The sequence below is a fragment of the Protopterus annectens genome, chromosome 9.part0 (genome assembly GCF_019279795.1).
Source record: "Protopterus annectens isolate FY-2018-M chromosome 9.part0, PAN1.0, whole genome shotgun sequence".
NCBI lineage: Eukaryota > Metazoa > Chordata > Ceratodontiformes > Protopteridae > Protopterus > Protopterus annectens.
The window spans coordinates 1112472017-1112499516 of NC_056743.1; the positions used below are offsets into that span (position 1 = coordinate 1112472017).

Sequence of the window (27500 nt, forward strand, 5' to 3'; positions counted from 1 at the left end):
TCGGTTGCTGTCGCTTCTTCCCTGACGTGAGTGCGCCAGGGGTATACAATATGCATCAGACGCCATTTTCTTCAGTTTTTCTTGCCCCAGATGACAAGTGCCCCAAGGAGGTAGACAATAGATACTGCTAATCAAAAATATACATATAAAATTAAAACAATACCTTCAGTTACCAGCAAATATACCCCAAAGGTTGTATAGGATAGAAAGGTATAGATAAGTCTAGCTGGTTCAGAGGGGATGGAGGGAGGGTAACCTGGACTGCAGCAGTGTGAACACTCGAACATCTACATTTATGGTAGGTACAAAACTGTACTATGTTCATCGTGTTACACTGCTACAGTCTTCACACTGGTAGAATCCCAAAGCTAAGGTTGGGTGGTTGGTCTATAAAGAATTAGGATTGGCTATGAGGCCCTGCAGAACTGCAGTGGCAAATCCTGCTCTGGATTTAGAGTAAAGAGGCAGGTGGTAATGCTTGGTAAAGGTGTGCACTGAACTCCCAAGTTGCAGCCTCCAAAATTTCCTTGGTAGGTACTCCTCTGAGAAAGGCTGTTGAAGGGCCTGTTGCTCTGGTGGAATGTGGCCTAATGTTATTAGGGACTGATTTTCCATGCTGTGTGTAGCAGTACTGAACACAGTGTCCTATCCATTTGGATATAGTCTGCTTTGAGATAGCCTTGCCATGTGATCCTGCAGCATATGCTACAAACAGTTGTTCAGTTTTCCTGAAAGTTTTTGTTTTGTCCAAGTAGAAGCGTAGCTGCCTGTGCATGTCCAACTAATGCAGAAATCTCTCCCCTTTATTCTGGGGGTTTGGATAAAAGGTTGGCAAATGGATGGTTTGGTTAAGAGCCATACTAGATACCACCTTTGGCATAAAGGTAGGGTTTGTCCTTAAAGATACCCTGTCCTGATGAAAAATTATAAAAGGTTCCACTGCCATTGCCTGTAGCTCTGAGACTCTTCGTGCTGAAGTTACTGCCAGGAGCAGAGCTGTTTTCCATGATGAAAATTTTAGATCAGCTGTATTGGCTGGCTCAAAAGGTGGTAGGGTCAGTTTTTCCAAAACTGAATTGAGGTCCCAATTTGGTGTTGGTGCTCTCCGGGGCAGTCTTATGTTTTCAGCCCCTCTGAGGTACTGCTTTAGCAAGGGATGAGAGAATAAAGGAAGATCCGTGTTGTAATGTGCTGAAATGGCAGAGGTGTGGATCTTAATTGATGAAAAGGATAGGCCTCTGTCCAGCATCTCAGTTAAGTATTGTAAAATCTGAGGAATGTTTGGAACAAGAGGGTCATGGCTTTGAACCTGGTTCCAGGCGCAGAATCTCTTCCATTTTTCTGAGTAAGCTTTCCTGGTGCTAGGCCTCCTGGCCTCCAAAATGACAGCCATAACAGCTTTAGAAAGAGGTGTTGCCTGTTTGACTAAAGTATCTGCCATGCAGCCAGGTTTAGGGTTTTGAGCTGACCGTGCAGGATGATTGTTTTGTTGAGTCAGAAGGTGTGGGAATTTGGGGCAAAATCCATGGTGGGCCCCGAGCCAGGTTCCATAAGATAGGGTACCAGTGCTGGTGTGGCCAGTCTGGAGCAATCAGGATCATCTGTGGTTTTTGTCTGGCTTTTAGGAGTACCTTTGAAAGGAGAAGCAGTGGTGGGAAGGCATAAACTTTTAGCTTTTTCCAGCTGAACAGAAGAGCATCCACTTTCTATGCTTGTTTGTGATAAGTCCTTGTGCAGAATTTTCGTAGTTGGCAATTCAGTGGGGAGGCAAAAAGATCCATGTCTGGGCATCCCCATTTTTGCGTTATCATACTGAAGATTTGTGGATTCAATTTCCATTCGTGAGGGTCCATGACATTTCTGCCTAGGTCTGCCAGAGTATTGTTCTTTCAAGGCAGGAATTGTGCTTGCATGTGAACTTGATACGTTAGAGCCGTGTTTCATAAGGTCATGGCTTGCCTGCATAGGGGATAAGAATGAGTGCCCCCTTGCTTGTTTATGTACCACATTACTGTGGTGTTGTCTGTCTTTAGTAATAGTTATCCTGGATGTAGGAGGACCTTGAAAGCTGTTAGGGCATTTTGAACAGCCAACATCTCTTTTTGATTGATGTAAAGATGCATCTAGTCTGTGGGTCCACTTGCCCTGAATGCATTTTACTGCCATGTGTGCTCCCAGGCGTAATCCGAAGCATCTGTTAGAGCTTGCCTGGCTGTGGGTTGGGTAAAAGGCTGACCCTTATTTAGGTGACATGCCTGTGCCCACCATCGAAACTCCTGTTGTAGGCAGGGAATCATTGGTATTACTGCTTCTAAACTGTGAGTGTTGAGTCCAACCACTTTTTAGGTACCATTGTAATTTCCTCATATGCAGTCTGGCATATAGTAGTATGCAGGATGCCATGAATCCCAGGGCCTGCAGAATTTTTCTTGCAGGGAGATGGGACTTTTTTGCTAGTAATTGAAAATATTGAGTTAGTTGAACTTGTTTGTCTGGCGTGAGGTAAGCCATCTGGGCAGTTGTATTTAAGCTGGCACCCAGGAATGTAATCTGTTGTGAGGGCACTAGTTTTGACTTCTTTTCATTTACTGTGTACCCTAGAGAAATCAGCAACTTTTTCACAAACGCCAGATCCTGTAGAAGAATGTCCTTTGTCTCTGCTTGAATGAGGCAGTCGTCCAGGTATGGATATATTTGAATTCCTTTTTGTCTGCAAAATGCAATTACTGGTGCCAGGCACTTTGTGAAGACCCGGGGTGCAGTAGTTAAGCCAAAGGGCAGTGCAGAGAATTGGTAGTGCATTGTACCAGCTTTGAATCTGAAGTATCTTCTGCAATTTTGTCTGATAGGGACATGCAGGTATGCCTCTGAGGTCCAGAGTAACAAGTCAAGCCTTCTTGCACAGCATGGGTAGAAGCTGCTGTAATGTCAACATTTTGAATTTCGGAATATCCAGGTAAGTATCCAGAATTGAAAGATCTAGTATGGGCCTCCATGCTTCGTCCATTCTGGGGACCAGGAAGAGTCTTGAGTAAAATCCTTGTCCTTGTTCCTGTTGTGGTACTTTTTGAATAGCTCTCATGTCCATGAGGGCTGAAATTTTTTTTTGTGCCTCTGCCCATTGATTTTGTGGCAGGTCTGGCACTCCTTTTAGCTTTGGTAAAGTATGAAAGTGGAATTTGTAACCTTGATGCACAATATTCAGAACCCATTTGTCTTGGGTGATTGTTTGCCAGTTTTGAGAGAAAAGTGCTAGTTTTCCCCCTAAGGGGGCTTCCAAAAGGAACGTGCTTGGCGTACGAAGAGGAAAGTCATTGTGATTATTTCCTGTAAGGTTGAGACTTGTTCCTCACCTCCTTTTGGGGTTGAGGTCCCCCACTGTCGTTGTCTGAGCCTTGGGGTTGATATCTGCCTCTTGGGCGTCTGTATTTGCCTCTCTGTGGCCTGTCTGACACTGGAAAGGACCAATTCTTTGTTGGCCAATTTCTAAACTGAGGTGGCTGTACCTGTAAGAAATCCTTGACTGTTTGCATAGATTTAGCTTTATCCTCCATTTTCTTTAACACCTCTTCTGCCTTAACACCAAACAAGATATCATGCTGTAAAGGAGCATCCAATAATTTTGCCTTAACATGATCACGTAAACTCTGTTCATTTAACCAAGCATGTCTTTGAAGAACAGAACCTGTAACTGTGGCTCTACAAGAGGCCTCCAAATAATCAAAACCACATGTTTTCCCACCTGTTCAACTGCATGCAATAAATCCTGCATTTCTTTACAATCAGGAGCTTCTGAACTTGCAAGCATTTTCTGTTTTAACTGAGCCATTAAATATTGTTGGTACTTAAGCATGTGAAACTGGCAATTTAAAGCTCTTACTGCTAAAGTTGCAGACGTGTATACTTTCTTCCCCCCATCTATCCAAAGCTCTGAAATCTGTCAGAGGGTACTGGATTTTTTGCAATGGAAGCATTAACCCCTTTTGGACCCTGGGAAATAGTTTCTGGATCAGCAGAAGGGTTTTTCTAAAGAAATTTATGAGAGTCAGGGACTTTATAATACCTATCTGGCTTGGCTGGAGCAGCAGGCAAATTAGTCAGGAGATAAGCTGGATTCAGAGAACACATCATCCACAATATCTAGCACAGGTGGAATAGCCAGGGGCCTGTGCTGAGGCAATAAGAAGAAATCCCTGAGCCTTTTCTTGGATTCAGAGTAATCCTGACTTTCCCAGCTCCCTCATGTATGTAACATTTCCCCAAAAGAATAATAGTCAGGAGGAGAGGCTGAAGGGATAGATTCTTCAGCATCAGAGTCCTCATAGGGGGGCTAGAGAGTATCCCTGGTCTGAAGAGGAATCAGAGAAAATGAAAACCTGATCAGAGGAGTCATTGTCTGTATCCTGCCTAGGCCTTTTCTCAGGAGGGGGAATGGGAACCCCTGATTAGAGTAATGAGGTCTTCGGCCATTTTAAGCATCTGTTTCTTAGGCATGGAGGACTGTCCAGGAGAATGCTGTACTTGTTTGTTTCTTTGTCTTTAATGGTACCTTTGTCTTGGCTGTTGTTTTTATGTAAGTTGTGAAGGTCTGAAAACACCCTCAGAAGCCGATGCCTGCTCAGCGGCTCCAGACCCATCTGAGGGATTAGTTTCCATAGGCCCAATACCTTGAGTTTCCAGAGGCCTAGATGTCTCCACATGGGAGTCGGAAGCGGCCTGTGGCTCTGAGGTAGCGGGTTGTCAGGGGCTGCGAAAGCACCTCACTGAGAACCGGCGACTGGCCTAGAAGAGGTTTAGTCTGTTTTGGACCTCGGATGCCTCTCTTTATCCTTGTCTGCGTTTTTTCGGTATTGAGGTCGTCGGCTGATCCGACGGCATAGTATAACTGAACCTTCGGCCAAAGTAGTGTACAGCAAAATCAAAACGTCTTTATAGTGCGTTTGTTAAATCTAGCACAAAACCGACAGCTAGTGACGTCGTGATCAGGGCCTAGGCATGGAATACAGTAAGATGGAAGTACTTATGAGGTATTTGCTTCCCACAAGAAATACAATTATTAACTTTTTCTGACATAGGTCTGAGGCAAGAAAAAGGTTTCCCCAAAAGGGTACTTAGCTTTATTGAAGACTTCGGATCTGAAATTCGACTTCGAAAATCTCAGGAGTCGGCCGATCGACACTTGCGTAGATTGAAAGGGAGTCCCTTGTTTAGGGGCAGGCTTCTGCCCATCAAAGGAACTCTGTCTTTATACAAGGAATAATAGGAATCACTGACTCCAGGTCCTGAGAATGTTGACACCATAAGCTTTTTAGATACCAGTGTAGTTTCATCATATGCAGTCTTGCATATGGAATTAGTAGAATGCAAGAGGTCATGAAGTCCTGGGCATGTAGGATTTTTCTTGCAGATAGCTGGGTCTTTGTGGCCAGTAGTCTGAAGCAGGTTGTCAAACTTGTTTCTCTGGCGTGAAGTAAGCCATCTGGGAAGTTGTGTTCAAGCTTGCTCTCAGGAATACAATTTGTTGGCAGGGTACTAGATGAGATTTCTTTTCATTTATGGTGTACCCCAGCGAGGTACAAAGTTTCTTTACAAATGCCAGATGTTTTAATAGCATATCCTGGCTTCATGGCTGAAGCTAGACACTTTGTGAATACCCTGGGCCCAGTTGATAAGCCAAAGGGAAGTGCAGAGAACTGAAACATAGGTATTTCCTGCAAGATTCTCTTATCGGAATGTGCAGGTAAGCTTCCTTTAAGTCTAAGGTTGCCAACCAGGCATCTTTGCCTAGCACAGGTAGCAGCTGTTGAAATGTTAGCATTCTGAATTTTGGGATTACCAAAAATGTGTTTAGAATAGAGAGGTCCATGAAAGGATGTCAGGAGCCATCTTTTCTGGGTACCAGGAAAAGCCTAGAGTAAAAACCTTGTCCCCTTTCTTCTGCTGGGACCGGTTAAATGGCCCTGATACTTAGAAGAGAGAGAACCTGCTGTTGAGCCTCTGCCCACTGATTTGGAGGTAGGTCTGGCCAACCGTTTGGCTTTGGTAAGGTGTGGAAGTGGAATCTGTATCCTTGGAAAACTATATTTAAAACCCATTTGTCCTGGGTAATGAGTTCCCAGTTTTTTGCATGCAGGGCAAGCTTTCCCCCTAAGGGAGCAGGCAGTTGAACAGGGCTTGGAAGGGTTAAGGTTAAGTCATTGTGATATTTTTCCATGAGGGTGTCTTACTACTTCCAGCTTTGGAAGTGGCAGCCCCCCACTGCTTAGGCCTGTGTGCACCTTGAGACTGTAGCCTAGGTGGTCTGCTGCTCCTGGGTTTGGACTGAGAAGGTCTGGAAGACACCGGAAAGGACCAATTCTTAGAAGGTCAATGCCTTCTGAATATGGGAGGCTGTATTTGCAGGAAATCTTTAACAGTTTGCATAGATTTAGCTTTTTCCTCCATCTTTTTACGGACTTCTGTTTTGTTGCCAAACAGACGGTCTTGGTTTAAGGGAGCAAGTATCAAGTAATTTAGCTTTAACATGATCTGGCAAGTTTTGCTCCTTCAGCCAAGCATGCCTTCTAAGTACAGACCCAGTGACAGCAGCCCTGCAAGATGCTTCTAAAGAGTCAAAACCATATTGCAAAGTATGTTTACCATAATGCATTAAATCCTGTAATTCTTTATGGTCATCACAGTCAGGAATCAACATAATTTTCTGTTTTAGTCCCATAATATGCTGCTGATACTTTAACATATGAAACTGGCAGTTTAAGGCCCTAATGGCCAAAGTAGCAGAAGTGTATACCTTCTTACCCCATCGGTCCAAGGCCCTGGAATCTCTATCTGAGGGGGTAGAGTTTTTGGCAGCAGTAGCCTTAATGCCCGTGGGTCCTTGGGAAATAGTTTCTGAATCCGCAGTAGGATTCTTGAAGAGGAACTTGAGAGTCAGGTACTCTTTAATACCGGTCAGATTTTCTGGGAGCCGGAGGTAAAGTGTCTGGGGCCAGGCTAGATTCCAAAAAGGCACCATCTACAATGTCCAGAACAGGAGGGAAAGCTAAAGACCTATGTTGAGGGAGGAGTAAGAATTCCTTAAGCCTCTTTTTGGAGTCAGAGTAATCCTGGCTTTCCCAACGGAACTGCTCCTTAAGAGTGAGCAAGGTTTCACCAAAAGAAAAATCTTCTGGAAAGGAAGCAGAGGGAATAGAACCCTCTGCATCAGAATCCTCACAGGTAGATAAGGGCAAATCCTGGTAATCAAAAGAAACAGAAATTTCAGAATCCTGATCAGAAGAATCAGAAGGAAAACCAGTCCTAGGTCTCTTAGAGGAGGAAGGCTGGCCTCCCCTAATTAAAGTAACAAGGTCTTCAGCCATTCTAAGCATTTTTTTTTTAGGCATATGGGCCTGACCATGCAGTATGGATGTCAGTTTTCTAGGCGTAGGTAGAGTTTTAGGCCTTGATGAAGAAGATGGCGTCTGTTTAAAATGCAAATCTGTAGGCCTGAATACACCCTCAGAAGCCAGTGCCTGCGCAGCGGCTCCTGACCCATCCAAGGTAGAGACATCCGCAGGTTCTATAGTCGAAGAAGCATCTCATGGCATACCTGACTCCGAATGGGTCTCAGTAGAGGCCTGCGAGCAGGTATCAGGGGCTACGAAAGTGCCAGAGTACCGGCGAACTTGCGACTAGCTTAACGGAATTTTTTCGGAATATCGGTAGTCTGATGGCTTACCAAAGCCATTTCTGGATAGTTAAACAGAGTATCAAAATAATTTGCTGCAAAAATAAACAGACGAATAGTTCAGGGGTTTGAATAAGGCACAAAACCGACAGCAAGGGACGTCGTGGTCTGGGCCTAGGCAAGGAATGCAGTACGAATTAAAATCTTTATGAGGTATTGGCTTTCCACAGGTCAGACAATTGTTAACTTTTACGGACATCGGTTTAAGAGCAAAAAAAAAAGTATCCCCAATGGGGTACTTAGCTTCTTTTGAAGACTTCTGTTCTGAAACTCGAAAATCGAAAATTTCAAGAGTCGGCCGACCCGCACTTGCAAACTGCTTCTGCTTCGGGCACCGCGTGGCAAGAAAGGCTGATGTAATGGCGTCGGCTGCATGTTTTATACCCCTGACAACCTAATGTCATGGAAGGGACAGCATCCAACGCAGGAATCCAAGACTTTGACATTCAGGCCGGCTGAGGTCTACCTGCAGGCAGATAACCCAAATGTAATGACTGCAACAGTGAAACACGAATTACATCAAAAATGGTCAGAGGACAAGTTCCTGGCATTTAAGAAAGTGGGTCTGGCCATTCAAGGTTCTAACAAAAAGACAAGATTTGCTCAAGTATATGCTTTTTTTTTTTGCTTTCAACTATTTTGCACTCTGATTTCTTGAACATTAAGAGTATTAAGCCCAGGAAACAGTCTGGCTCCACTAGCACGCTATACCTGGGTCTACACTGTGGTTCTTGCATATAAAAACTTAAGGATCCAACATCCTATAAAGTAAAGTAGAGCTCAAGTCTGCCATGGGCCAAGGAGGATGGGAGACTGGCTCCATGAAAGAAGCCAGAAAAAGATCTAAGGTCAGCTTCTTAGGCAGGAATCATAGCTACAGGCTTGGAAGATCTCAATCATTAGAAGCAAATCCTGTCCTGCTACAGTACAGGTTAAAGTGGGAAGCAGACAGCAACAGTTGAAAAATACATTGACAGAGACATAAAATAGGTCATCTTGGAAGACACCTGAAAGTTTCTGTGAACCTTAACTGTGATTTAGCTACTACACCCACAGAAACATTAATTAAAAAAATTTTTTTTGTAGCAATAGCTGCTCTGCCCTCCTGTAGAGCGCAAAGTACTTCACTTGGAAAAGTGGTTCTTATGGGGTACTGGCAGCCTGGATGCTCTGATGCACTTAGAACCTTTGAAGGGCTTTAATGTCCCTTTCCTCCTGGGACAGGATGCTACACATCTGTGTGAGCTAGAAGTGCCTTCTCATAAAATTAGACTAGTTAGGACATGGGGTCGAGGTGACACAGTTTGACCAAATTACCCACATCCATGTAGCCCACTATTCTAGACAAATTTCTGGCTGATGTGCAAATCCTTTGTGCCAAAGTTTTTAAAAAGTCACAAATATGAGGCCTTGGAAGGAATCATTTGTTCGTCTCTGTATCCACTATGGCACCAATGAAACTTTTATAGTACCTTGAATTTGGCTTGACTTGGTCAAATTCTGAGAGAACTCTAGACTGAACTCTAGACTGATTAACCAGTGCATACTGTACCTCATACACCTATGAGCATCCTCCATAGAGACCTCTTTAATTAAGCAATCATTCAGATAAGGGTGTGTACAGATCACTGGAATCCTGAAATGGCAAACACTGAAGCTAAAGATTTTATACACACAGGATGCAGTGTAGACCAAAGATTAATCACAAGTGGTCATCTTCTTTCCTGAATTCAGGTATTGCCCATGACTGCTGTGGATGAGGACATGCAAGTGAACATCATTCACATCCAAGGAGAGTATCAGCCTGCATCGAAAGGAGTGCAAACTGTGATTCCATAAATTGCCTTGCACTTTGACAAGGAGGTTCAAGGCAATGGCTGATTATACCTATAACATGGAGCAGCCCTGAGTTTGATTCCTACAGCCTTCATTTGCTTTCTGTGTAACCTCGAACGAGTCATTTAACCAGAGTGTACCCTTTGGCTACGCCTAAACTCGGACCATGTGGATTTGTGCTCTTGCCCTGTTCATAAAGATTATTAATGCTGTGAAAAAGAGCATTTCCCCCAAAAGAGATTCTCTCTGCATTCACCTCCCACCCCCCCAAGTGCAAAAGTGCTGCATTACCTGCAGCTACTACAGTGGGGACAATGGTCACTCATGAAAGAAATTACTTGAATTCATAGTCTCACAGTCTTAAGTACTAGGATAGCTGCCCTTGTGGACCATTTTAATGCTAGCCAATTTCCCTTGGTGAGATCAAATCCTGTACCTCTTGTTCGTGAAGTAAACTTAACCCTTATGCCAACCCCCAACATTGATTAAATACATAAATATCCATTTTTAACCATGAAGGCCCTCTGGCCATACAGTCCCTTTTCAGGGTCAAGAAAGAAGAAAGTTGCCAAATACTACTGGAGCCACGAATGTCGGAACCAATATTTTATTGAACGCATACAAAAAAACGCTAAAAACACATGAACGCTTTGTATCAGAATTGCGTTTTCGTCTAAGCAAACCGACTTCATCAGATACTCTCCTTAAAATAAACAATCCTTTTATAAGTTATTCAAAGACGTCCAATCCAATCAAAAACCAGTTAATTAATATTGGTTCCGACATTCGTGGCTCCAGTAGTATTTGGCAACTTTCTTCTTTCTTGGTTTGCTAGCCAATAATTCCAGTTTTTGTTTGTGGCCCTTTTCAGGGTCAACCTGGGGCAATGTCTGTTAACTGACTTGCTCAAGATCACACGGTAGATGGACTTGGCTAGTCTTACTGACTTGCACTGTTCTAAGCTAGTCACAGGAAGTGTAAACCTGGGGGACTGTAAATTAGAGAGGTCTAACATCCTTGTAAACAACCTTAGGAATACTGACCAACTTGTACTCTACTTGGGATGATGTACTTATAACGGTTTAACGGTTTGTGTGTCTCCCTACAAAGGTGTATGACAGATACTAGCAGGCGTGCAGATGCCACCAATACAAGAATCACCATACTGGCTGTGGTGCCCTCAGACCTAGGACAAAAAGCAGGGCAACCTTCTACTCTTTGCATATTCTCTCTCTACACCTCGTAGTGGCAGTGTGCAGCTGCAGGAAGAGATGCTCCTAGAAACAACCTTGCATTTTTAGCCTCTTTCTTCTGTGTTAAGCATATTCATAGTATGACTTCACCATTTCTTCCAGGTTTTTCTAACAAAACATCCACAGATTTGACAAGAAACCAACATAAGTGGCTTTCCTAAGCAAAATAAGCACTTGGACATGGACCTAACCTGACAGTCGCAGAAGCATTTCATCTCTGAGGTTTACCCAGGAATTTTCACCAGAAAAGCAACTGACAATGACTGGACAGATAACTGATGTATAATGTTTCAATGGTGTCAGTGTTTGTTTTTCATTTATATAAATGTAAGACTGCCTACATTATATGTGATAATTTAATAAAGATGTTTACTGACGAAAAAAAAAAAAAAGCAGCAGGCAACTAAATTGAACAGAAGTCCATTTTTCCCTGCCACGGCACTTATGAAATTCTGTACTGCGGGGTCATAAACAGCCATCTTATAAACACATTCACTTCTGTGGCTCTACTTGACAGTGGCACAGGAAAATAACATGCTTGGCTGGCGAAAGCCAGGGTACCTTTCTGGTTAGGCTTATATAGGCCCTAGGGCCAATAGCCTAGTACCTATCTATGAACCCAGAGCAAAAAATAAAAAAATCATCTGAAGATGGTACAGGCATGCCTCTTCATTTAAAACAAAAGCATGCATTCTTTCATTATGAAGGGGGAACTAAAAGCAACAGCTTTATTAACAAAAAGTTTAAAATGGCTCCTTTCCATGCTATAATTGTATTTTAAGTACACATCGAAAGACGTGTTTTATACATCCAGTTACACAAAGGAAGCTTGAAGTCAATTGTTTTGCAATTTGTGTTACAATTATTTAGCTACAGGTTTCAGCATGTGAAGCATTTTACTTAGGCAAACGCAAAAAGAGATTTAAAGAAAGAATTACAGAACGTGTTTCAGATATTAGGATAACTGTTTTGACTAATGCTCTAAGCATTGTATGGAGAAAGGAATGCAACACAAGTTTAACTTTAGAGTAGTTCAGGTAATATAGCCTAATATTAGAGGGGGTGACATGAATAATACACTTGAAATAGCTGAATACAGATGGATTAGTTAGTATTGCACTGTTAGTATTAAAATTCTAAAAGAAAAACAGAGGAGAATACAATGTTTATATTAATTCTAAAATTATTATTTACGTTATTTGATATTATGATGTGCTAATTTTAATTAGTACAATCTTTACAAATGTTTTTTACCTTAAGAACCGAGGATTAATGTACTGGTATGTGAGACTGGTTGGTTGTGTCTGTTTTTATGTATTTAATGGATTGAGGAAGTATGTCTTTTTAATCACACTGAAAGAAGGGTCTTGTACCTGAAAGCTCTGTGTTGGTGAGGTTATTAAATACATTTCTTGTCCATTTTTTTTTTGGAGTTCGTTATGAAGGAGCCAGATCCAGCGGACATCTGACAAAAATCTTGAACTTTACCATTACACTCTTTTTGGTTATAAACTTTAAACAATATCTTAGTGCGGGGGGAGGCAAACAAATGTTCTCTTACTGCGGGGTCATGAAAGGTGGGGTAAAGTCAAACAGGCTGAAGGGTAAAGTTGGAGTAAAGAAGAGTCCTTGGGCCTATTGAGATCACTCCATGCCCACTTTTTCCCTCACTATTCCTGTTTTCAGCCAATCCATCTTACAATTTTTACACTCCTTCCTTCAGAGACTTGTTACCTTTCTGGCAACTCATCAGCTAGTCACTCTCCTAAAAGGGAAGAATGTACCTCAGACTAATCCTCCTCCACACAAGCAAATATATCTTGAGCCTGAGAAAGAAGCATTTGCTTTTTGAGACTTGTGTGGCGTTCAAAAATGTGGAACCCCCACTCAAAAACTAGACGGCATCATAAATGGTAGTCCTTTGGATCAGCTAACCTTCCACAAAATACCCCCCCAAACACACACACACACACACACAAACACACACAAACACACACACACACACACACACACACACACACACACACACACACACACACACACACACACACACACACACACACACACACACACACACACACACACACACACACACACACACACACACACACACACACACACCAATACATGGATAAAAGTGAGGGGAAATGAATCCCCTTCCTCCACTAATGGTGTGGATTAATGAGTAGTAGGGGGCAAACAGCATGGAAAAGGGGAAACTACCATTAACAGGAAGACTGAATTAAATCAGAATCTACTTCTAATAACCTGGAATGTATAGAATAGTGGTGCAAACTGGGAGACAAACTTACTCTCATATGAAACCAAAACTGATGCTCTTTGGTTCATTCATTGACAGTGTTCCCGTTACTCACCAATAGAATGTGGTACATGTTTTCCAGAAGCATTCAGACAGAAGCTAAGGTTGAAGCTAAGAGAGAAATTGAAATTAATTAATTACAGAATTGCATTCCTGTTTGTTAAATTCACATAACTGATTAAGATGAATCCAAGCAATCAATACGTCACTCTCCTTTTTACAAAGGTGCATTCTAGCACTACATCAAGTAATTTAAATACAACTTACAAGCAAGGGTGTAGCCAGGCATACACTTCATACTCCACAGAGTACATTTTTTTCTTTACATCACTTAGAAACATTGCATCTTTTTCAAGCCATATTATTTTTACAGCTGTCTAAATTAAATGTTTTGAACAACAAGTACATAACTGACAGAAGACTGCAAATCTAAAAACAATATATTTAACAGTTTTAGAATCACTGAAAATGAGTGCAGTTATTTACTGTAAGGAGGCAACATTTTGAAAGAGGTGTACATTTGTTTGAAATACCAGGTGGAGCGGGGTAAAATGTGTTCATGAGTACAAAATGGAATTTTCTGTCCTCACCCCTGCTACAAGTAAAAAACATTAGATCACAACAACTGAAGTGAACCGAGCTACAGCTAACTTCATGAATAGACCTGGTATAACTAGATACTTGTGACTGGAGAGAAGTTGATTAAATCAGAGCAACTTAAACACAATTTATGCTTTCAGGTTACCATTGATTTTCCAGTATCGGATTTCAAATTATTCACACAGTATTCTATTCATGACATCAACATGATGCCTGCATGAATTTTAAAGGTTACTAATCAGTTTTTCTACTGAAACAAAAAAAAAAAAAACACAAATACAATTAATAAAAATGAATCACTATATATCCAGTACAAAATTAGACTGTTCCCACAAATGCACCTTTCCTAGCTGAAAGGATAAAAGACTGGGTTCAAAGTCATGCAAAGCATCTGCCATGTGCCCGTCACTCAAAATTTTCTTCAACCCCACCCCAAGTTACCGTCAAGAAAAAAAATTAAAACATAGGCTGGGGCTTGCATTCCAGAATCGGCATGCCACAGAAACTGTACTAAGGACAGATACTGAATGAAATCACTGAAGGGCCTCTCTGCTTATTCTGCCAATCTCAGGCAAGGAACACAGAATCATGCAGGAGACCCTTACACACTTGATCTGTTCCAGCTGGATTTGGTGTTTGACAATACCGCATTGACTTTGGAAGGAATGTTTCCTGCCCGTTGCCAAGTAACAAAAACATTCTTTCAAAACTAGAAAGCCTGACACCCCACCCCCAGCCCTTATGTAGGATCTGATGACAGGGGCTACAGTCGCACATTAACCAAATGCTTACATGTTTACAGTAACAGAGAAACTCATGACAGGCAGTTATCACCACACCTTAGAAATAGACATCTGTTTGTTAGGTATTCATCCGTTTACTCCCTCTGCCTACCTTACATGCACTCCACTGTCATTAGTAATTAAAAAAAAGCAGCTGCTACTATTCCCTTCATCCAGCATCACTTACAAAATGAAGACTACAAAGAGAGGAACTGGTTACAGTTCTGGAAGCTCTGGAACACCAGTCTTAACTTGCCACCATAGCTACTACAAGTATATAGCACAGAAATGCACCCTGCAAATGAACTTTATGTGATCCCATAACCGTGTCTGATAATTTAGGTGATCCTATTTTCTCTCCAAGATTTAATTCCCCACATTCTCAACCAAATAGCTACCCCCAAAGTCCCAACATGACTTACCCAAACTGCATGATACTCAAAGCACAAAGCAGATTAATTTTAGTAAGTGTCACAACCATAGTGAACAGTGCAAAATGTTTGCAATGGTACGACACAGTAATGACAATGCTAGCTAGATACAAGTGACAAATGGAGCAGAGATGATAAACTTTACTCAAATTATCAGCCTTTTGGTATGAATTGTTTGTAGCAATAGCTGTCAGTTGCCATCAAGGAATGAGAGGAAACACTGGCTTACATGGAGACAGTTTCGGAACAGAAAAGTGTGGGAAAAGCCAAATGGTATCTTTAAATCCAGCAGCACATGGAAAACTTAGAGAGAGCAGTACTACACATATGGATTACAAAGAATCATACTCAACTATGTACAGAGAGAATTCACCACAGACTGTATAGCAACATCATCAGTCCTATAAAGTTAAGGAAGTCACCAAAGCATCAGCTGTGGGTCACTAAAGCAGTGAAGTGAACTCACTGTATGGACAAGACTATAAGGCAAGAGAAAACGGCACTACACGTACTGAGGTTTGGTTTCCTAGATGTAGTGTTGTTGGAGGAACTGCTGACCTGATGGTGGACCATTTCATCAGCAGGAAGAGGAACAATAACACAAGAAAAAAAAGGATGTGCTTAGACAACACCTAAAGAGCACAGCTTGCAGGCTTCTCCTCTCTCAAAGCAAACCATGCTCTGTAGATAGTCTTGGACGGTAAAGGACCTTAATGTTTTTAGGACAATGCATCACTAATGTCAGCCTGCAGTTTGACAGAACTAATGCCTTTTAAGGTGGGCCTTTCAAGCAGCAGAGAATGCAGTTGTGCTCCAGTGACGTTATCAATGGAAAATGAATGTTAAAAGTCACAAGCATTATGCATTCAAGGTCACCAGTGGATTCATGACCAAGCAGATTGATACCAAGTAAAAAAAAATCATGGCCTTTTTTTTCACATCACTGCTTTACAAATCTTATTCTTCACAACACTACTATCTTAATGCACTTAAAAAGTGTTTAATGAAAAGCGTGATACTTAACGTTACGTTAAAACATCTTACCAGGATACATGGAGCTCTGTGCCCTTAATCAAGCAAGCCTTCTCCTCAGGGTTGACCATAGATGGACTGATGGTCAAGGAAGCACTGGCATAGACAATAGGACGACTTCTACAGAAAAAGAAGAAGAAAACGTTCAAAACAAATACCAAGGATATAGGCTCAAAACATAATCCTAGTGAGCCGAGGCTAGAAATGGCCTCAAAGCCACAGGCACAAAAGAATGTAAAATAATGTTACAAACATAATAGAAAAACAATGCGTTTTAAATGAAAGAGAGGCTGCTGAGGGTGAAGGCAAGACAATAAAAAGACTAATGTAATTTCATCAAGCTCCTCCACAAAATCTAAATTCATATCGTTACTCAAAATTCATAACGTTACTACTGAAAAGTGAATAAATACAGATAAAAACACTACCCCATAAAAATATTTTCCAATATGAAAACAAAAAAATGTATATGACACTTTAAAGTGGTGGTTCTACTGGTTAGGACATATTCAGTCTAGTCCAAACTGCACTTCCTCAAACTACACAGCCCAAAGAAAATATTACAGGAATCCTATCCATTTCACTGTCAATACCACACATGCATGCTGCGTCAGCATGAATATTTACATCTACTCCAATACCGCACATGCATGCTGCATCAGCATGAATATTTACATCTACTCCAATACCGCACATGCATGCTGCGTTAACATGGATGTTTACTACTACAAATCCCACTATTTTGTACTTTTCATTCTCTATTTACACGCACACAAACATAGTAACATGGTAAAGTATATGTAAATGACCTAGTTACTGTATAATGAAGCACTGCTACCCTGTGAAAATAATGTGCGACTTCTCAAGAGAACTCCCTGAAAATGTCCCACAGAGGTGGTCTAATCAACACAGGATTAACTCTAGCATATCTGTGAATATCCATGACAGAAGAGCTTTGAAATGCAATGCCTTTGTACAATACTCTGCAATCACCTCATCCACTAGTACCAATGCACGTTAAAAGTTCAACCCAGAACAATCGGAACTTCAGACACACAAACATGAAAAAGTCAATGACACACAGGAAGCTTGTAACAAAGAGTCCTAACCTGAACACAAAACATTACTAAATTTCAACAAGTGACAACGTAATGATAGAGCAGTACCTTCCTGCCCAACTGCAAAATCTCTGATGCCACACAGATGTCTTAATTCTGAGTCATACTCCTTCCCACTAAACCTGCATCAAAACTACATCAACTAGGAGAATAAGCGACAGTCTCATCATGACTAGTTCAATACTGCAATCAGATTCTTACCTCCAGGCAACAAGAGCTCTGACGAGATGCAATTCCCATACCATGAAATGGAAAGCAGAAATAAATTGTGGGACAGGAAACTGAAATCACCACCATCCAAAATGAAAAGGCTGTGTTATACATAACCTACAGATAATCCCTCACTTGTCTTTACCTTTTGTATTTGCACAACACAGTACAAGAATATATCCAATGACCTAGTGGTTCAATTACTCATGCCATCTCCTCTCAAACTTAATACAACCTCACCCGCGCACCAGATGACGTGCGTCATTCCATAGCAGCAAGATACAAGGTTAAACAAACACAAGTATTCCCACTGTGAACACACAAAGGATCATGTATGTACACACACACATTCATTTGTCAGAGGATGCAGATGGGACAGCATACAATCAGTCATCAGCATGTCATATGCTTCAGAACACCCAAAATATAAATCGCTATGCTTCAGAACACCCACAATATAAATCACTGTGTTAATGTTGGAGGGTGGGCAAGTTGGAAATTTACAGCTTAGCCATGTTAGTGTCTACATTTCAAGTTTAAAACTGTGCCCTTCAAATGTACCTCATAATCTAATCATACTCCATAGGAAAAGTGATCTGTTCTTTCCTGGGCATTTACAGCTGTTCAGCTGTCTGCAAGACTGGATAGGCAGTCGTACATTTTTCATCTGGGATTTGTTGGGAATAACTTTAATGGAACACTGTTAACCTCTCTCCAAATCTGGATGATATGGCTAAGCATCCTTAATGTTCTCCTTTGCTATAAGCTTAGTAAAAACCTATGACCCTATAACAATGGTGGTTTAATGTTGTACAAGCTGAGGAGGTACGATGCATATACGAGTGATCATATTTTTGAAACTGTGTGCAGTGATCTTCATACATTTCTTGACCAGAAACAGAAGAGAGGTAGAAGGTATGCACAAAGGAGGAATGGCTTCTTTGCACATGAACAATCTATATGTGAGAAGGCCTAAGTGAAAGAGGAGATGGATGCCATTTAGGAAGAAAACATGGCTTCTAAAAAAATACATAATAAATTCGGGTCTATGTTCGCTTACCAAATTATATTAACCTCTAACCATGAAAGAATGAACGTAAAACTGCGAACTGGAAAGCAGCGAACACCAACTTGGAAAAAAAATTCAGCAAATGGCTATAGCCGGGCAACAACCAGGAAGTAACACGATGCATAGTCAGTGAAGCGAAACCTAAATTTGCCCTATTCCCCACTGTAGAGAGATCTCGGCGTTGGCATATATAGTTGGAGGGGGGGCAACCCCCCCCCCCCCCCCACACACACACACACACACCTTAGTTTGTTGTATGCGCGATGTTGGCAGACTATGGCAATTTAATGTATTTTACTTTGGTGTTAATTGGTCTTCACTGCTTTTCCATTTCGCTGTTTTGCTTTCATTGTTTTGCGGTTCAAGTTTTTTTTTTGAATTCTGTAAGTGAACATAAACCCATAAATTCAACCCACAGATTAGAAACACTATAAAAAAAAACTTCCAAAGAAAGTTGGAATACCTGCTACAGTCAGAAAAAGACTGAAGCACTAGGACTTCCTGCAAGGCTGAAAAGGTTGAGAAACATTAAGCTAGAGCCTGAAACTATTGAATCAAGGCAGAAAAACAGTGCGCAAAAGTTAAGGGGTGTGGACATTAAGTGGGGGCACACAACACTGTAGAGGCGAGAAGTTAGAAGACAACAAATAGCCTAATAAGACTTGGAGAAGAGAGTAAGAGTATGCCAGTTGAATGGTTATTTGCTCATCTCATGCAAGGAAGACTAAACAAATCCAACTATATTTTTGGGGAAGGAGGTTTGCTGTATGATAAGTAGGTTTTTAAGCAATACAAGCCAAGCAAAATCTGGAATTTAGTGGCCTTGCAGTGGTTTAGAAAAGAAATGGGGCCTAAAAACAGACTACTGCCAGCTCTCACCAGCCAAGATTAAGAACTTACAGCAGGCTAGGAGTGAAGGTAATGTGTCAGGTATGAGGAATACAGTCCAGCTAATCTCAAGACAGGAAGAAATCTCTACAGTTTGTACAAATACTGTAAAAAGTGTGGTGGCTGGCAGTTACTAAGGGATAAATAGAACAGAATGAGAAAGCAGGTCCTTCAGATGCGAAGCCACCCATATTAACTACAGATTTATGGCATTCCAAGTACAGTTTCCAAGTATATGTCATGCAACCCCGGGCAACTGCTTAAACGGGAGGTCGCATCCTAATACGAAGTTATGTACTTACCATAACGTTCCATGGTAGTTGTCTTCTCGCCTTCTTTCTTGCTGGATGGGTTCGGAGCCGAACCTCGGCTCAGACTCAGCCGAATACTAAAGCTCGAGAGCTATTTTTACTGGCTCGAGGCTATCCTATGTCCCAAAATGCTAGGCGAAATATTCCCAGATCTCGTTTGATAGCTAACACTATGGACAGACATGTCCCACCACTAGAAAAGATAAAACTATGAGCTATGTGGAACTATAAACCCTACAGCCTGTCTTTCACCAGGGCTACCAAAGGGGAACAAGAGCTCTAGTTGAAGGGATAATCCTGGTGACAAGGAAAGTCTCACCCAATACTCTAGGTCTTTCCAGGCTAGGGGGATGGAGGGTGGGACGCAAGAAAGGCGGCGAGAAGACAACTAACATGAAACGTTATGGTAAGTACATAACTTCTTAATGTTAAGTTGTCAATCTCGCCTTCATTCTTGCTGGATGGGACAGCGTCCCTAGCACCTTAGTCCTGGGTGGCTCAATAGAATAGACTCTTGAGTACAGTGGAACCAAAATCAGCCCTATTTCTGGAGGCAATATCCAGTTTGTAATGAGAGATGAAGGTACGAGGAGAGGCCCATGTGGCCGCTGCACAAATAGAATCCATAGGTAATCTCGCTTGAAAGGCAACTGAGGAAGCTAATGCTCTAGTTGAATGAGCTCTAGGCTTGGTAGGGAGCTCCTTATGCCTCAATTGATAATAAAGACATAAGAGAGGTCAACCATCTGGACAAGGTCACTTTAGAAACTGGAAGGCCCTGCTTTCCTTCAGCGTAAGATAAGAAGAGTTGCTCTGATTTTCTCGTTGGCTTGGTTCTATCCAGATAGAAACGTAGTTGCCTATGAACATCCAAACAATGTAATCTTCTCTCAGCTCTATCAGTGTAATTTGGAAAGAAAACTGGGAGATCAATGGTCTGATTGAGATTTTTTTCCGAGAGTACCTTAGGTAAGAAGGATGGATTTGTCCTAAGAGCCACTCTATCTTTGTGAAAAACAAGATAAGGGGGAGGCGCACCCTTCTCGCTGAGGTAATAGCTACCAAGAAAAGTGTTTTCCACGAGAGCAGTTTTAAGGAGCAGGAGGCAGCAGGCTCAAAAGGAGGCAGAATTAATGACGACAGTACCAAATTTAGATCCCACGATGGAGGAGGGTCTTTGACTGGGGGCCTAAGTAATAGGGTACCCTTCAGAAAGGCTTTGCAGAGCTTGCGGGACATACTAGACTCTGACAAGCCAACATGGCCATCAACTGGACTTTGATAGTGGCTGAAGAAGAACCTTTTTGAAAGAGTTCCGCCAAGAAATCTAGAACTGTTTGGACAGGGGCAGTAAAGGGATCAACTTGGTTCTTTTCTGCCCAAATAGAGAGACGTTTCCATTTACTTGCGTATGTCCTTCTGGTGTTAGACTTGAGAGAGACAAGGATAATCTGACATACTGACAGAGAAATTAAGGGAAGTCTGGCTAGGGGTGGAAGTGGAGCAACCAAGCTGTGAGGTTGAGAGATGAAAGGGATTGGTGCAGCCTGCCCGATTGATAGGTCAGAAGGTCTGGCACAGGGTCCAGATGCCAGGGCTGCTCCAGTAGATAACATTGTAGGAACGGAAACCAGACTTGTCGGGGCCAGTAAGGGGCAATGAGGATCATCCTGGATCTCAAGGCAGTTGCTTTCTGGACTGAGTGATTAAGGGAAAGGGGGGGGAGCATAAAGGAGACCCCTGGGCCAATCGTGGACTAGAGCATCTCTGGGAGAGAGGCCCGGAAGAGGGAAGAGGGTGAAGAAGTCTTGACACTTGCTGTTTTGAGGGGTTGCGAAAAGGTCGCAGCAAGGCTGACCCCACCTTCTGAAGATTTGGTCCACTAACAGTTGGTTGAGAGACCACTCATAAGGCATGAGAATGTCCCTGCTCAGCCTGTGTGCTATGACACTGGACTTCCCGGGAATGTGTTTTGCTACCAGAAACCGCTAAGAAGAGATCGCCCATTGCCAGAGTCTGAGCGCTTCCCGACAAAGAGGGTAGGACCTGGTTCCGCCCTGTTTGTTGATGTACCATACTACAGACATATTGTCTGTCTGTATTGCAATCGTCCCACTGAGAAGAGAGTTCTGGAGAGCCTGCAACGCCAACAGCACCTTTCTCATCTCCAGGACATTGATGTGCAAGTGGTACTTGAAGGGTTGCCATGTACCCTGGACTGTCCTGCCGTGAAAATGCCGCCCCCCCCCACCCGATCAGGGAGGCATCCGTTGTCACGGTGGCAACCGGAGGGGGGAGAACAACCGTTCTGCCTTGAAGCACCTGAGGTGAGCCCATCCACCAAGATAGGTGTCATTTGCAAGTGAGTGATGAGAATATTGTGCGACATGGGAAGCTGCTGAAAGGACCATTGGGAAAATAAGCATCCACTGTAGTATCCGCATATGAAAATGAGCTAGGGGGAGCAAGGTGATTGTTGCAGCCATCAGACCAAGCGTTTTCAGTACAAGCCTGGCTTGGAACCTGTCCTCCTGTAGCAGGACTTGAACATGACTGGAAATGTCATATACTCTTTGCGTAGGTAGTTTTGCTGACAACTCTACCGTGTTTAAAACGGCACCTATGAAGGTAATATGCTGACGAGGCAGATTTTTCGAAATTTATAGAGATGCCTAGCGCTTTGCAGGTTTGTGCAGCGTAATCCCTGGCTTGAAGTAGCTGGTGCCTGGTGGTGGCAGTAAGGAGCCAGTCGTCCAAATATGGAAACACCTGGAATCCTCGACGTCTCAAGTGAGCCGCAACCACTGCCATGCATTTGGTAAACACCCTGGGGGCTGTGGTGAGGCCAAAGGGCATGGCTCTGAATTGGTAGTGACCGGCTCCCAGCCGGAAGCGGAGAAACCTCCTGTAGCACCTGTTCATTTTGATATGGTAGTACGCATCCCGAAGGTCTATAGAGCACAACCAATTGTCCTGACCCAAAAAGGGAAGAATGGACTGTAGCGTGACCATCCGGAATTTTGTTCTTTGAATCGATTTGTTCAGTCTGCTGAGATCTAAAATAGGTCTCCAGTCCCCTGTCTTTTTTGGTAACAAAAAGAATTTGGAGTAGATTCCGGATCCCTGTTGGTCTGCCGGAACTGGTTGGATGGCTCTTTTTAAAAGCAGCTTTGAAATTTCTAGTGCTGCTTGGTCTCTCAAACTGGGTGGAACGTCTGGAAGAGGCCCTTTTGGTTGATGTGGGTGTGGATAAAGGGGATTTTGCAGCCCTCGGATATGATCGACCGTACCCATCTGTCCTGCGTAAGAGAGCACCAGGCTTCTGGGTACAGCGAAAGTCTTTCCCCGACCGCCTCCGAAGGTGGACAGTCAGGCAGCTCCTCAGGGGTGCTGAAAGGGTTTGTCAGAGAAAGATTCTCTGCTACCCTGATTCTGTTGACCCCCCCCTGCCCCTAGGGTGGCATCTGTTGTTGTTCCCTCCTCTGCCTCTGGAGGGAAGCTCACCACGTGCGTCTGGCAGAACTCCCTGAGGTTGGCGGAACCACATTTTCCCGCCCTTTTGACCCTTAGGATACGGTCTAGAAGGGGCGGAAAAATGGACTCCCATGACAGAGAGAGTCTTGCCTTCTTGTTTGCACCTGGTTAAGGTATCCTTCACTTGAGGTCCAAAAAGAGCAGAACCATCAAAGGGGGTGTTAGTGAATGACGCCTTGAAGGGGTCAGCAAAATTGCAAAGCAGCATCCAGGCATGTCTCCTTAGAGCAACACCCGTACCTGCGGCTCTACTCGCTCCATCGGCTGCATAAGAGATGAGCTGCATGGAAGAGTTAACGATAGAGTTCAGGGTCCCTAGCTGGGAGTTGATCTTTTCCTGAGACCCCACAGCTGCTGGGTCCTGCAATGTTTCACCCAGTTCCTTGAGAAGATCCCTCTGAAGTCAGGTGAAATGGCATAAATTCAGAGACTGCATAGCAAAGGTCGCTGAGGAAAAAATCTCCTTGCCGTACCTATCCATAGTCCTAGATTCCTTATTAGGAGGATGGACAGGTACTGAAGGGGTCAGCCAACTCCTTCTTAGTGGCTGCCGCCACCACCATAGCATCCACGGGGACACCCTTGGAGAGAAACTGCTTATCTCTGGGAGCAGTAATAAATTTAGTGGGCCTCCGGGGAGTTGGTTCCATAGTATCTGGAGCCGTCCATGCCTTCCGAGCCACCACCTCCATAAGTGGGTCGAAAGGCGGGGACACCCAGGAGGTGGAAGGGCGAGAACTGAAGGCATCCAGGTACACCGACTCGTCCTCAGATGGGTTAAGGGCAGACCAGTTCCCCCTCTGTGTGAGGATCTCTAAGATGTCAGAAAAAAAGACATCCTCAGAGGGGGACACCTTGGGGACCCTTCCGAATCATCCAGGTCGGTGTCAGATGTCACTGACTCAGGAGAGTCAACATGTTTCCTTTTACATGTCCACTTGCGAGGGGGCTCCCCCGCAGGGTCAGGGGAGGCCTCGGAAGAGGAAGAAAGGCCCAATGGGGCAGCCTGGAGCATCAATTCTCCTCACTTGGGGTCCGGAGGGTAGGCAGGGGCCGAAGCAGGCACCATAGAGGGAGGGACCGAGGAGGCCGACCATGGTGCCAGTATTGGAGCCAGCACGCTCATCACCTGTCAGGCAGGGAAGAAGGACCCAACTCAGAGGAGATGAGCTCCCCCCGGCACGAAGAGGGACTGCTCCGATGCCGATGTCGGGGCCGAACTCACCTGCGTCGAGGCTCCGAGAGAGAGAGCGGCTTCGGACAAGGGTCCGATGCCACTCGCCCCCTTGGAGCTGACGAGGGAGTCTCAGCGCCCGGATCCCTCCAAGGACGGAGCCAAGGACGGGATCGGAGCAGACGAAGGAACAGACAACAGGGGGATCGGTTCAGACACCCCCACAGTGCTCACCTCGACGACCCCTGGCTCCGAACTCAGCAAAGTAGTCTGAGGAGGAACTTGAGTGGGTGTAGGGGTAGCCCCTGTCTGTTGAGACGGGCTATGTAGCAACTGGGCCAGTGCCTGCGACTTTAAAAGCCGGCTGACTACCCTCTCGAGGTCATGGTCCGAAAGCCTGGAAGACCTAGAGGAATGAGATCTATGGCTCCGCTCCAATAGTGGAGACTTCGGAGCCGATCTAACCGAGACGGAGACCTGGAGCGCTTTCTGCTTGGGGACGGCTCCGACACTAAAGTCGGAGCCGACTGAGGTCTAGATGCCTCGGTTCCGGCCGTAACCGATGAGGCAGCAAGAGCACTGCTTGGCGCCGGCTCCGAACATGGAGCCGACAATTTGGTGGGCTTTGAAGGTTTCCCAGTAATGGTCTTAGCCGGGGAACCTTCAGGCTTTAACAAGCCTCTAAGACCGAGTTTGTTTCTGCGCTCCTGCAGGACTCTAGGGCTAAAAGCATGGCAGATGGAACAAGAGTCCTGCAGGTGCAGAGGGCCCAAACAATACACACAAGAAGTGTGACCGTCTGTCAGAGACATCTTCTGACAACACGAGTCACACTTCTTGAAAGCCGATACCTTAGTATCCTTAGACATACTAATGTAAAAAAAAAAAAAAAAAAAAAAAAAAAAAAAACACACAATACACTAATTTACAATTACTATAAGCAGAAAAAAGGGGGGACTACCGCTAAACAAGAGGGACAGAATTCCACACACAGAACAATCAAGGGAAATCTGTACTACTAAGGGGAGGGTCAGAGGCCCAACCACCTTAAGGGTGGAGAAAAAGGGAGATTAGCAACTAAAAAAGGGGGGAAAGACTAGTCACTAACTTCACTAATACTAAAGGGACAAAAGAAGAAAAAAGACTGACCAAAAAACTCTCTCAAAAGTTAATAAAAATATATGACCTGGAGCCGGTGAAAACGCAACCTCGTAGCTGAAGCGGCAAACGAGATCTGGGTATATTTCGCCTAGCATTATGGGACATAGAATAGACTCGAGCCGGTAAAAATAGCTCTCGAGCTTTAGTATTCGGCCGAGTCGGAGCCGAGGTTCGGCTCCGAACCCATCCAGCAAGAATGAAGGCGAGATTGACAACTTAACATCCAGATATTAGGATGTGCTGTCCTAACTCCCCACCTTATACTTACCCCAAACACAGTTAATTTAATTTATACTAAGGCAGACAAAATGCATTTCCATTCCTCATCTACTACATTCCTTGATTTTGAGCCGAAATGTCAGCTTTACACTTTTAATTAACACTGATGGATTATTTATGACTACAAGATCCTTCTGCAATCCCAGTTTCATGTGCCAGTATCGCAACAGTATTTTGTGACTGGATTATGATTTTCTATATAAAATGTATGCAATTATCTAACACTTTAGAACTCTCTGAGAAAGACCTATGGCTGAAACTGGTTTGGTTTTTCTATTGATGTGTTTGACTTATTAAAATCTTTTAACCTCTCACTGGAGTGCTAGCCTTTTTTTTGGATTTGTCATTAGCTTCCTATCTCATCTGAGCACACAACCCAAGCTGACTTTAGCCTACTGTGGTACTGCTTTGCAAAATGGCTATTCTTGTATGCTTACACAAGACTGACCTTAAATCTTTGAAATTGTTATGGCAATATAAAACACCCTTGTAAACTGCTCATTGTATCTGGCATGCTTTCCCCAAGTAGCACACTCAAATGTTCTGCATCAGGACAGCAACAAAATCAACTTTAAATGCTGAGCAACAGCGCAGCAATGATTAAATGAATAATTTTATTCATCCAATGCACTTTCTGTGAAATCGCATATTATATAAAGGGCAACAGATGAATAGAACAATTCATTTTTAACCCCCCCCCTAAACCTTGCTTGCCTCGAGGATAAACACAAGGCCCCCGGATGAGTACTGCTGCTTGTTAATATGAAACTGACTTTCACTGCTTGATGGTGTTGGCACTATTAACTCTGAGGATGTAGTACTTACCAAGGTTAAGCAAATAATATGCATAATTCTATATGGAAAGTTCTTTTAGACATTCTAGGTTGATTTACATATGCATTACTAAAGTACAATTATAGAAAATCATCCCCACTCCATACACATGCCAATAAGAAAACACAGGTTTAACTCCAGTCCGTAGTGCCTTCCTCAGACAACTTCTCTGTAGAAAACAGTGTAGTCTCTATACAACTTTACACAAAGCTGCAATGTCTTTAATAGAGATGGTTTCCTTATCACTGGGTGTAGGACAACTCATTCACTGAAAAGTAGACTAACCAAAAGGAACCTGGTGAAACTCAAAATCTTTCAAAAATCTCTTCTATGAACTTATTAAATGAAAAGTACTTGTTCAATAGCCAGATAGTCAAAACAATACCTACAGTGATGACAGAAACCCTGCGTCTCCTATGCAGAGCGCTGCAGCGCCAAAGCATCCCCACCCCATAATCAGCTACGAAGTCAATGCACACTGGAAACTATTGCTTATGAAATTACCACCCTCAACTTCAACCACTCAGTTTAGGAAAACCATTATATTATACACACACACATACATATTCATGTGTGTGTACACACACACACATATATATATATATATATATATATATATATATATCCACACATACACACAAATATATAAAAATATATATATTATATAGATATATACCATCTGAGATCGTACTACAGCGGAGAATGGGCAAAACCTTAACAATCACCCACTTGCACTGAGAGGTGCTTTACTTTTCAATGTTATGGCACTTGGATGTTGTCCAGCTTTGCTCACAGAGGCACAATGTCATGAATGTTGACATCCTGGTTATTTAACATTTTAACATAGATCTGACAGTGAACACTGCATCTACTATTCAGACTGTCAGCATTTCTCGTACCACATTCTCTGCAAGAGCCTTAGAGTTGATACAGCAATAA

At 43.2% G+C, this 27500-nt stretch overlaps 1 protein-coding gene across 1 annotated transcript in view; it reads right to left on the reverse strand.

The window, feature by feature from the left end:
* Positions 1-27500, reverse strand: part of ITGA5 (integrin subunit alpha 5) — an 805866-nt gene that overhangs the window by 346602 nt on the left and 431764 nt on the right. The window contains exons 15-16 of the mRNA XM_044083969.1: positions 15996-16103; positions 13194-13249 (exon numbers count right to left, since the gene is read on the reverse strand). Of these exons, the coding sequence (XP_043939904.1) occupies positions 13194-13249; positions 15996-16103 (164 nt within the window). The remainder of the gene's footprint in view (positions 1-13193; positions 13250-15995; positions 16104-27500) is intronic.